Source organism: Eriocheir sinensis, chromosome 62 (genome assembly GCF_024679095.1).
Source record: "Eriocheir sinensis breed Jianghai 21 chromosome 62, ASM2467909v1, whole genome shotgun sequence".
In the NCBI taxonomy this organism is placed as follows: domain Eukaryota; kingdom Metazoa; phylum Arthropoda; class Malacostraca; order Decapoda; family Varunidae; genus Eriocheir; species Eriocheir sinensis.
In genome coordinates, this window is record NC_066570.1 from 238,995 (window position 1) to 251,818 (window position 12,824).

General features: G+C 43.2%; 1 protein-coding gene across 1 annotated transcript; it reads left to right on the forward strand.

Annotated features, from left to right (window-relative positions):
• The first annotated feature begins 947 nt into the window (after positions 1 to 947).
• Positions 948 to 11,439, forward strand: LOC126986578 (microtubule-associated proteins 1A/1B light chain 3A-like). Its single transcript, XM_050842840.1, has 4 exons — positions 948 to 1,135; positions 2,820 to 2,982; positions 3,484 to 3,571; positions 5,929 to 11,439. Exons 1-4 carry the CDS (start codon positions 1,093 to 1,095, stop codon positions 5,998 to 6,000), a joined length of 366 nt encoding a protein of 121 aa, XP_050698797.1. The 5' UTR covers positions 948 to 1,092; the 3' UTR covers positions 6,001 to 11,439.
• Positions 11,440 to 12,824: the final 1,385 nt, after the last annotated feature.

Below are 12,824 nucleotides of genomic sequence, written 5' to 3' on the forward strand. Positions count from 1 at the left end.
GGCGGGAAAACATCACAGAAAGACCACGTTCAAAAAGGAACCTCAAGCTCACTCACACTCTTTGTGATTGAGTGCGTGTCAGCGGCTTTGTTACTCCAGATATCAGCCCCGCGAGGACACGCCAAGGGCAAAGGCTCGGCCCCTCCTCGCCGCGCAGGAAACTACTATTTAATGTAAGAAAAGTCATCCCCCATATTCTTGGGTCTTATCTCCAATGCAATCATTTGCAAAATCGTGGGCCATCAGTCACCACTACAGGCTCTCGGGTCGGGGAGTAACGGCCGCGCTCATTGGCCGGGAGCGCCGCCACACGGGCCAGGGTAATAATAGCACCAATGGCGGCGCCCCGTGCTGGCCGCTGGGCCCTCCCCCGCCGCCCGCTGCGCACCTCATTAGTACTGCACGATTGCCTCATATACTGACACTAAAACTTACACATTGATTTTTAGCCATCAAAACTTAGGCAACAGAGTACAGCAAAGGCCCGAGACAATAGATCCAGGACAGAGAGAAGTACAACAAGGGGGCCAAGGTCGGGATTCTCAGACGCTTCCACTCCTCACCAACTATTTCCGAAGGCCAAACAGATCAATCGGGTTATCATGAGTGTTATTTCAGCTTTATAGTACAGAAGAAGAGTCAAATTACCAATAGGAACATCAAACCACCCCTGGAAATGCCCCAAACCCCTGCAAAAACCGTGTCAGAAATGTGTGATTGGGCGCCGCGGTTGGTATTCCCAGACGCCTCCACCGAGCACATCAACAATTTTCAAAGGCCAAAAAGGAGATGAGTGGGGCCCTAATAATCACTTTTCTTAGGCTCATAATACAGAAGAAAGATCAAACTACCAAATGAAATATCAAACCACCCCTGAAAACACCCACAACCCCTGCAAAAACCCTGTCAAATATGTGTGAGTGGGCGCCACGGGAAGGGTGTGCGAGAGGAACAGCCGCTGCATGTAAACAAAACACAGGAACAGCTGAGCCCAGGCAGAGCACATCTCCCTCCTCCTCCTGCAACAAAGCCTTTTCAGTGTGTTTTATCGCTTCATTACCTCCACCAGCCTTCACTTACCCAGCAGCCACCATGAATGCACAGGTTAAGCCCTTCAGGGAGCGACGGAGTTTTGGTAAGTATCAATATTAGGGATTCTGCGTTCTTTGTTCACCGAGGAGATTATTTGTGCGTCATTGCTTCACGAGGCTCTTATCGGGGCTCTGGGGTTAGCTGGGGAAGAGATTCAGGGCAGAGATCTCATTTCTTGGTATGTAGGTTTGTGGGGGGAGGCGTAGGGGGGTGGTGGAGGAGGTGTTGGGGGGGGCACATCGATCCTGAGGTCACGTATTTGCTTCACAAGGTTCATCTCAGGGCTCTGGGGTTGTCAGGGGAGGAGATTTAGGGTAGGGATCCATTATTTGGGGGGTGTAGGTTTATCTGGGGGTGTGTGGGGTGGTGGAAGGGGAGCTGGGTGGGGGGGGACATCGATCCTGGGGTCATCAGGGGAGGATATCCAAGGCAAGTCAGAGACCTCATTTATTGGTGTGGGGTGGTGGAAGGGTTGTTAAGGGTGGGGGCACATTGATCCTGTCCCTCACAGCCTCGAAGCTCACCTGCCCTCATGGACTCGAGCATAGATGTCACATTGATCACAGCTAATTCAGTCATGTCTATTTTTATGTTTTGTGTATGCCTTGCATGCCTGATGGGCCCAGGTTTACCTCATGGTTTTGGGGATATTCTCTTGATCAATATTGAATGTTGAGTCTTGACACTATGCACAATTTTTCCTACTATGTTGTAAAGGATGTGTTGATATGCTGCTGAATTGTTTGTAGCACTGTCCATGGCTGCAATTATTAACTTATTGTGCGGTTGTTGAAAGGCATCTAGAAGTATATTTGTTCAAACAAGATTTTGTCTCCTTTCTCTATATGATCATTTGGTTTTGCTCTTGTGTTTTTAGACCACATGGTTCATAAGTAAGCTAGGTGTCCTATATAACAGTACCATTATGAGATACTTCAAAAGGTTTCAATAAGTAAAGATGCAAAACTTGTACACCAGTTGCCTACATTTGTTTTGTTACCCCACATGTTGTTGTGTATGTTAATCTATGTTGAGTAATATACTAAATTATCATTATCTATTTAAAGAGCTTACCAGTATCAGAGTAACAGTACTGATCCATTAAAGGACTGTTGTATGACTGTAGGTTTACCTCATGGTTTTGGGGATATTCTCTTGATCAATATTGAATGTTGAGTCTTGACACTGCACAATTTTTCCTACTATGTTGTAAAGGATGTTGTTGTGTATGTTAATCTAAGTTGAGTAATATACTAAATTATCATTATCTATTTATAGAGCTTACCAGTATCAGAGTAACAGTACTGATCCATTAAAGGACTGTTGTACTCTGCTGTTTGACACTTTTTTGTGGCAGTTCTTGGTGTACCCTTATTATTCATTATTATTTTTATCCATTTGTTTAAAATTACTGTTTGCAATTTTTTTCTTTGTCTAAACTCATGTCAGCCAGGCACAGCAACTTGTAGTCTGAAGATAACGAAGTGGAAGTCAAGGGTGCCAAAGCCTTCTCCTGTAGGTTAAGTAACAGTTGTTAGATTCAATTAGTTTTGGTAAATATTTGAGTTTAGTTTGCTGTGTAGAAGGCGAATTTGGCACCTGAGGGCAGCTGTTTGATTATCAAATAGGTGAAGATTGGTTACTATCTATCAGGTTACACTAGTGGGGTCAGTTGGTTTAAAGAGAAAGTTGTTTTGCATCACGATTATCAACACACTATCTTGCAGCCCAGAGGCAGCGTGACGTGGAGCAGATCCGCGAGCAGCACCCCAACAAGGTCCCGGTGATCATCGAGCGTTACCCCGGCGAGCGCCACCTCCCACTGCTGGACAAGACCAAGTTCCTGGTGCCTGACCACGTCACGATGGGAGAACTGGTCAAGATTATTCGGTGAGCTGTGCACATCCCAGTGACATAATTGTCTTGAGGAGCTTCCCTTGACTTTCATTTTTTAGTTATATCAACACACTTTGAGGTCTAGTGGGTGAGCTCATCAAGATCTTGTGGTGAGCCCAATGCGTTTAGAGGTTTGTGCTGGAGGTTTAGTTCTTTATCATGTCAGCATATTTTTTCATAAGTAAAGGTTATATACAGCACATCAAGCATAATTTAATCTTCTATTGTATAAGTCATGTCATCTTTAGCTTAATGATGAGTATGTAAATTCTTGCTGACGAGGTGTTTGGCCCACGGTAGATACGTTATGATTTGTATGGTCTGTTTTTTTGTTCTTTGCCTATGAGAGGCAGCCAGCTTCATTGAGCTATTGTGTAAGGTCGGCCAAAACAGTATTAATGAGTCCATGAACTGTTGCTGGAGGTCTAGTGACAAATAACTGCTCCTGCCCTACCATTCCTTGCCACTAACACTTTTACCCCCCGCCCTGTGCAGCCGTCGCCTCCAGCTGCACCCGACACAGGCTTTCTTCCTTCTGATCAACCAACGCTCTCTTGCCAATGTGTCCAGCACCCTCGCCCAGGTGCGTGTGCGTATATGTGGGCCCACACATGCAACCTTGCGTGTGTGATGCATGTGTGTGTGTGAGTTTGTGGGAGGGGGCCACCCCTCCCAGAACAGCTTTCCATCCCTATAAAGCTATCTCTGCTGATAGCTGTAAATAGAATCAAGACCACAGTAAAGATATGTTAACTGCCTATGTCTACCATCTAACTGCTTTTATAAGGGGTTATATATCTTTTAAAAGTTCTATCTTTAAGAAAGACAACACTTTGTCCAACATGTACTTCAGTGGGTAAAACACCTTAATGATCTGGAGAGCTCTGTAAAGGATGCCAGTTCTGATGTTATGATATTTGGAAGCATGTTGCATTTGTTTGCATGTCTTATTGTTGAGTGATAATGGAGGACTGTCTAAACTTTGTACTATCTATTCAAAGGCTTAAAAGAGCACTGAAGTGCTTCATTCTATGTATCCCTTATTGACCTTGCCATCAGCACCCTGACTTTATTGGCAAACAAGGCTGCTCCTGCATGCATCACTGCTTGCACCTCTATTATAATGATGGTGTTGTGACAAGTTGTATCATCAGTGTAGGTGCTTGGATTGTCCCTAATGCTGCTGTGACTACTGCACCTTTACTTTATGCTACTGAGAGTTGCTGTGATAACCATACCTACAAGATAGCCTAGAATGCTCTCCTTTGTCTGTGAACAGCTCAGAACTTCTTACGGTGTCCTTACTAACAGCACCTATCTAATCTATGGACTCACTACAGTACAGATAACAGTGAGTGGTCTTTTGGGGAGTGCATGTGGTTTTCATCACCCTTTGTGACAATCTTTTCCATTACTAGTTCTATATGTGAGCTACAAACCACATATACTTTCTAGTCCTTCCTCAGTATACTTTAATACTTGCATACTTTCATGTTGCTATCCAGCATGTGCATATCATTATCAATGGTTTTCAAGATGGATGAGTTATGATGACTGGCACTTGCAAGTCATCAGCTAGACTATAGTCGGTTCACCCGAGTCTGAAGTGAGCATTATCGCGCAGCGGCAACCTGCAACCACACAGCGTGTCTGACTTCGTGGATACTGTGTGCTAGCCTTCACATAGTAAACAGTCGTCAGTGTCAATGATATCCAGGCAGCAATAACAAATACCGTCAATTATAGTCGATTTTGAGATAAAAAAAATATTAGTAATGTCGCAAATAGCTGTTTTGTTAATATAAAGCCTGCTAAGAGGTGGACAGCGTCAAGGCTGTTAATAATCATAATCAGCGATCTTGTTAATGAACAAAACAACTATTTGTGACATTACTAATATTTTTAACTCATAATCGACTATAATTGACGGTACTTGTTATTGGTGCCTGCATTTTATTGACACTGATGCTGTTTACTATGCAAAGGCTACCATACACTATCCATGAAATCAGACATGCTGTGTGGCTGCAAGTTGCTGTTGCGCGATAACACACACTTCAGACTCGGATGAACCAACTATAGTATTATGGATAAATTGATGCATGTCTTTTTATTTAACGTCCTTATTTTCCCTGTGGGGTAGGACAGGAAGAAGAGGGGGAAGAGCAGTCTGTTATGCAGTGTTTTCTGATTCCCTCTTCCCTGTCTTCTCAGGCTGTTTGTGTGGTGTGTGGTTAATAAGGGAGTAGGTGCTATGCAAGTGTAATGCCAGGAATACTTGTTAGTTGTATGATGTGCTAGATTGACATTCATGGTTTTCCCCAACACATTAAGTGCTTATATTAAAAACTGATGAGAAAATGAAGTAACAGGTATAAGTTGGATAAATTCAAGTTCAGAGAGAAATTGGCAAAAACTGATTCGCTAACAGAGTGGTGGATGAGTGGAACAAGCTGAGTAAATATGTAGTTGAGGGAAACACAATTGAAACCTTTAAATGTTGAGTAGCTGCATTTATGGACAGGAAGGGAATTTGGTGAGCAACCCATCTTCAGGAACTGCCCTGTGGAGATAGTCTGACCTTTTGTAGTCTCCTTGGGTCATATTACAAGACATTTTGCCTCCCAAGACCACATATTTGACAAGGCTTTCATAGGAGTTGTGGGCATTTCCAGGAGTAGTTTTTATCACCCTGGTGGTAGTTTGACCCTTCCTCTGTACCGTGAAACTAAAGAAACACTCACTAGAACCTGACTGACCCCCTCTTTGACCTTTAGAAATAGCTGATGTGGGAAGTGAAAGTGCCGTATAATACCAACCCTTGTGTCCTTGTTGATCCTTGTGCACATCATACGACTGACATGGAGTCCCTAGCATTGCACAAGTTCCCACCTGTGACAAGAGGCATCCTTATGCTATAACGAGACCCATCCCCTTCAGGTTTACGAGCACCACCACCACGAGGACGGCTTCCTCTACATGGTGTATGCGTCCCAGGAGGTGTTTGGATAATGCACTCCGGCCCTGCCCTTCCCTGCCCCGCCCTGCCCTGCCCTGCTGAGCGGTGGCTGGGGCGCCCTGATGCAGCCCTCCGAGGTCGCTGTGGAGGCACCGGCCGGACGGCACTGGAGTGAGTGGCACTACACATGGAAGGGACGAGGCTGAGGCTCGGTTGGCTTTTCCTTGCTCTTCCTTTTATGAGATTTTTTGTGACAACTTAATTTTTTTTAGTTTTAAAGATATTTCAATCAAAACCCAAAGTGAAGTAATTTTATGTTAAATTTTGGTTATTAGCTTAGGTTTTCAAAATCATGTTACCAAATCCTTTTGTCTTAATCCACTGGCCTTGCAGTTTTACAAAATGCTTCAGAAAAAAATACTTTAGGTTATTTTAAGTGTTCATCAAATTAGGGTCTGTTGTGCATCAGGTTGCTTTTAGCTAAAAAAATTTGTTTCGATCATCAGAAAACTCTAATAAAAATAACTGCTGTCATGTGTGGCCTTGGCGACCTTGTTTGTTGCCAGCAGTTGTAGAGGAAGTTCAGTTTGGCGTAGCATCTAGTTTATCTGAGTGATGTTGACCTTCAGTGGCATTTACCTGGATACCACTAACATCCCAGCACCATCCTTGTTCAGTCTGCTTCAAAATTGGTTCCAGTGTGTGATTGGTTCAGTCTATTTATTCTCTGTGTACTACTTGAAAAAATAGTTTCTGGAGACAGGACTAATTACTATTATTATCAGTAGTAGTAAGAATACAGACATTTTGGTAGACTCATCCACCAGCGAAGAGAGAGTAGTATACTTATTTATTCATGTCAGTCATACTTCATTACTGCATGGCAAAAAGGCGATTACAGTGATGTCACATAACCTTCCCATAATTTCAAGATGGGTGTCAATACGAATCAGCTGCAGGGACCATAGATACAACAGTGGCTTGCTCTGGGCCAGTGATGTCAGCTCTGAGGGGGTGACATGTATAAGAACCCCAGGGCCTCAGGACTCGTGGGCAGCACATGGCAGAGACATTACCACCTTGTTATTTTCCTTCCATTTCTCACAGGGCCGCCTCCACCATCTTGTAACATAGCCTTCATTTCCCATTATTACACCTGAGGAATGTATCGCTAGGATAGTCCGTGGTGGGTGGTGGTGGGGGGGGGCACCCTCCCCTCCCCGTCACCCACCGTCATACAGTAAGGTTAAGGATCAGTGTGTGGCAAGGCCGGGCGGGCAGCGCTGTGTTCCATGTGGAGCTGAGGTGTTTGTCCGCCCAGCCGCTTGTATTTTGATATAATGGACTGTGTGTGTGTGTGTGTCATAATTCCAGAGCTATTTTATACTGAAACTGACTTGACCACTTTTGTTCTTAACTGGTTACGAAGTGGTGTGTAGTTGTTTTTGCATTAGAGTAAGAACTCACTTTAAATATATACGTTATGTTTTTTTGAATTATTGTACTTAGCAGAGGTCTGCGTAGGTGCCTAACTTTGCCTCACACCCACAAAGTTTACCCATGTCCTACTTACATGCTCAGTAAGCTTTGCAGTGATATGAACAGTGAGTAATACTGGTATACTATTTGAAAGTGTATCAGGGTACACTATAATATCAAACTACTGGAGGATTTAGTACAAGGAAATTATTTTCTATATAAATTTGCACTGTGCGGTAGCCTTGACGTAAGAATTCAAGAATAAGATGTTGTTCATGCTAGATGGAGTCAGAGGGCTGGCTGTGCTGGACACTACATGTCCGTCTAAAGCAATCCTTTATGCTTGTAACCTTAAACATCTGTTGCTCCCAGCCATGATGCGGCTGAGTGGGCCGTATAGCATTGCTTCCTAAAGTTTGTCCCAGATAATCCCTTTGTTCCACGTGCCTTCTTTCATTCCCAGTTCACTGCTACATGACAGGTGCAGCTCTCCTGGGTTACCTGGATAACTGGTCAGGTTATGGGTGTGTGCTATAAATAACTTTGTACCTTACATAGAAGCTCTCGGCCCTGGGTGATAATATTGATAAATTTTTCCTGTCAACCAGCATGATTGCTGTACACCTGTCCCTATCACATCTCTCTTAACCTGCTACCCCAAATGACCTTCCAGTCCTGGCAAATCCAATCCATTGAATGGCCTCTTTAGTCCACCTTCACTCCTGAGCTGACCCAGCCTGCTACAGGTACACTTGCATTTGGCCCAGAAGCTATTTTCAAAGTCTGACTCACACCACACCCACAATCGTTTTGCATTGTACACCTGCACTGCTGGCTGGCCCCACCTGTGGGCCAGCCACGCAGACCTCTGGTACATAGTATACATAATTTTGTTTGCCTTTGTCTTAAATTATCCAGAAGTGAATGAGTTGATGGGTGTTATGTGAAAGTGAGATTTGGGCATTTTCAGTGTCCACTGATTAATAGTTTTCATCTTCTGAATTGTGACCTAGATATTAGAGGAGCACACTCTATATAGTTGTTGTAATAACTCATCTCAGCATGGTCATGTATAGTTTGGTGACTGTTGGTGGGATAATGCAGGCATTGCTGTGCCATGCTCCTCCTGCCCACCCCTGTAGCAAGGTCTGACCCCGCAGCACCCGGTCAGTCTTCACACGCTCGCCTCAGCTTCACGCCACTCTGGCAGGCTTCCTAACATATGCTGACAACCAACGTTACTCACAGGGTTATTTATTCCTTTTGTCGGGCTCAAGTATATTTCAACTAACATGGTGATGTGTACTTGTTTTAGTAGTTTTACTTGATTTATTTTCTTGTGTAATGTGATAAATCTTTATAGTAATGCTTGAGTGCTTGGTCAAAGAGGCTCCCACCCCCCCATCCCTTGGTTCCTTAGTGGCAGTGCTTGACAAGCTTCACTCCATCGGTGACTATGACTTTAAATGAAGATTATATGGACTGTTAAACTTGACACAGCAGGTATTTTGTTGCCATCAGCACAGTACAGATATTAGTAAGGCTGTGCAGCCTTATAAGTATGCATGTGTTTTGACTATTCAAGCGTCTCTAAATCATGTGCTCGTAGTAGGGTGTGTTTAGTTGACAGCATCAACAATATTTATTTTAAGTAGCTGTGAAGCCTTTCCTTTTACATATCTTTGGTTTCACTCTGTAATGTGGGCATAACAAAAACAATGATGTTCATCGTAACCAAATGCAAGGATGACAAACTCCTTACCTCTGCATGGAGGTTCTTCAAATGCAGGATCATTTCATACGACTCTAGGAATTTGTGCTCCAGATCACTTCAAGACCAAGGATATGTAGGGATGAAAGTCATACCCACAGAGTTAGGTAAATAGTCAGTGAAGGGGCAGTACAGTCCTAAATATGTTCTAATAGGACCACCAAGTTTCACAGGCAGGTGTCATGCTTCTCACCTGATGCAGAGCCTTGGGTCTGAAGCTGGCCACTGTGCTGGAATGCGCTGCTGTGTGATGAGCATTACTGTGCAATATTGTAAAAAAGAAAAAAAAAATTGGAATGAGTGACAAGCGTGCTAGATATTTGTGTTGTCTGACGTGGCCACTTTAAAGTAGGGTCACTTATGAGTAAAATGCACCTTTTTTTATATCGCAGTAGTTGAGGGTATTTAAGTACGAAAACATGTAACCGTAGGTACATGTTACCATACCAGTGGTTACCTTCTTGAGTTAGTTTTCAGAGTTCCAAGTGAGAGTATATATTATTCCTTAACAGGCTTTGTCTTTCCAGTTGCCAATTCTTCCCAGTGTGATGCTGAGCTAAGAACTTGCTCAGTGTTTGCAGCACTCCCATTTCATAGGTGGTGGCAGGGATCCATGGGTGTGGTGGGTGTGCTTTCTCGAGGTTGCCAGAGATTATGTGGATGATGAATGATGGACTGGCACAGAGCAGCCTCGTCATGGCCAAGTCCTGTTGTTAAGTGTAGCCAGTGATGGCTGACAGTGTGACTTAGGCCCCGTCCGCATGATTGGGCACTGCCTGGCAGGCTCTGCCCTTTACTGGCAGAGTCTGCTGGCACACCTGTATTCTCGCCCACATGGCAGTGTCTGGCACAGTCATAGCCAGGCAGGGCGGGTTCTCTCGGTAAGGTCATGTGCAGCCTTACCGAGAATTACCTCAAGAAGCTCACACTGTGTAACATACTCATTGTTGCTCTGTGTGTGAAAAAGAAAGGGAAGAAAGTGAAAAAAAAAGTGTCCCTGTGTCTGGCAGCAATGTACCATCATGGGCATTTTACTTGTTTGCCTGCGGGCACAAGTGGTAAGCTCATCAACGGGCAAACTGCTCACTTGCGCCTGCAGCCACTGACCCATTGTGTGGACGGGGCTTTAGGGGCAGAGGATCACGTGTCCTTATTGGCCTCTTCATGATGTGGTTCCATGATTGCCTGAGAACCTACACATGAAGATGTTGAAGTAACTTTATTTTAATATTCAAAGAATTTTACTGTTGTTTTGCTTGTCAGAATGTCAAGGCCATCAGTACATCTAGGTGTCCCATAGATGTCTCCTTGTATTCCCTTGTGTGTGAATTTTTCAGGATAAATGTACCTTCCAAACAGTGGTCAGGGTGTGGGCTGCCAAGCCCTGACTTGAGACAGTAGCAGAGTTAAAGTTGCAGGGGCTGGACTCCTGCTTAATCATTGTCGGGCATCCACCTCATGCCAGTCAAGCCCCTGCTTCAGCTTCATATAGTGTAGGAGTCATGTCCCTTGTAGTTGCCTCTTGCCACATGTAGTGGAGTATGGAGACAGTCTTAAAGTGTCATCACCTTGAACTAACCAGCAGGTGTGCTGTGGCCACGTCCCCGACCATCATATCTTCAGTAACTTTAAACATTTATTACCCCCCGAGTAATGATCCCATATCAGCGGGATTGGCTGTGGTCATCATATAACTTACTTGGCTTTCCCTCCAATGAGTTTTCAGCTCCTGTGGATTCCTATTGCATCCTACCATGCTGGGTGGCTAAGGAGATTATTTATATTAATGGAATGAATGGGTATGACTCAGTTTATCAAGATAACCTTTGTTTGGGACTCTGCTTGTTCAGAGCTTGTGGGAGATGGTATTTCTGTTTGGTGTTCTTAGAGTTGACAGAGGCGAGTTCAGAAGTCCTGAAACACAGCTGTTGGGGCTGACCTGACTCGTCTCCATCTAATGTTAAGGAAACATAAAGCTTAGGAAAACTTGTTGATCTCAGGATCATTGGAAGACTAATGTGCAGGAAACTTGCTGAACAAGACTATGGCCAACAGAAGACTGAAGTAGTCATCTGTTGGGCTTGTATTGATGATTAAGTTCCAAAATGAATGGAGTTTTGTAGTGTAAATTACCATTATAGAGGTGTTTATTTGGGCTTTCATATTCAATGTTAAGAAGACGTTGCTGTATATAACCCCATTATCCTATCCCTTCAACAGAAATATATGTTTTTATACATTACATTGCAAATGTTTGGCTTTCCTGTATAATATCCAAATCTTAATAGTGACTACTGAGTATTGTTTGGCCAAAAGAAAAACTGTGCAACTCAAATTTTACCTCAACACTGCTGGTTTGTTTCCAACCCACAGTATATGAGACATCTTATAACATGCTGATAAAGATACTTTCCTTTTTAGACCTGATGTACTGAGAGATGCAGACTCAGGGCGCAAGTAATGAAATAGTGTACAGGTGGTCCCTGGGTTATGGTCAGGGTGTTCTTATGGCAGTGTGTGAGTCAGGTTTGTTCAAGTCAAATCACATATGAATAGTTAGCATTTGTTTGTCCAATGTTTATGCTTGTGACCCATGATAGCGACTCACATTCTAAGGAAATTTCAAAAGGCACAAGTGTGTCCTTATGCTTATGTAATTGAACTTGAACTGACACCACTAAGGTGTTTTGCTCAGCCTCAGCAGTGTTCCAGTTCAACACTGTACTACACTGTACTGATTCATTGATTCTCACGGAGAAATCAAAATTCACAAAATAATTGTGATAAAGAAAAATTTGTGTAACAGCAACTCAAACAAAGGTGTCCATAAATTTACAAGTTATGAGCAAGGAAAGAATTCAACAAGCTATTTTCTTGAGAAGTAAATCATGATTTGACAAATGAATGATGCGAGAGCTTGGGCGAGAAAGAATGACGGTAAACACACGTGGTTAGCACATGACGGTGGCGGCCACTGGAGCTGTGGCTCCGAGGGGCACGGGGAAAGGTGGCTAGAAAATGTCTTGTTTTTAAGACGAGAGAAGAAGTCTATTCCATCAGAGTAAGAAAGTACAACACACTACACGAGGCTGCATATCATGATACATAAAAAGTCCTTACGACTCAAACACTTATTATTGTCCATCTGAAAATTACCATAGCAATTTACAAAATTCTTTTCAATAACTTAATTGAATATATAACATGACTATAGTATACACATTTTGAATAATATATATATATATATATATATATATATATATATATATATATATATATATATATATATATATATATATATATATATATATATATATATATATATATATATATATCTATATTGGACCACAGTTGTGGGTTTTATTGTTGAAACCCCCATCTGTTAGTAGAGTGGGGGCTTAAAGGGTGGTTCTCCCCTTGGGCCTTGAGTTGCTGGGCGCGGCTCCATTCAGTGACAGTCTCCTAAGCCTGGCAGCCTCCACCGCCCAGGGGACCTCACTCAGAGCAGCCTCATGCTGTGTTGAGGGCTGATGCCGGGCAAGTGTAGTCACAGTGTGCAATACTTTTAACATATCCTTTGAATTTTTTTCCATGTTGTAAACCTTTAAACTCTTATGCTACAGCATG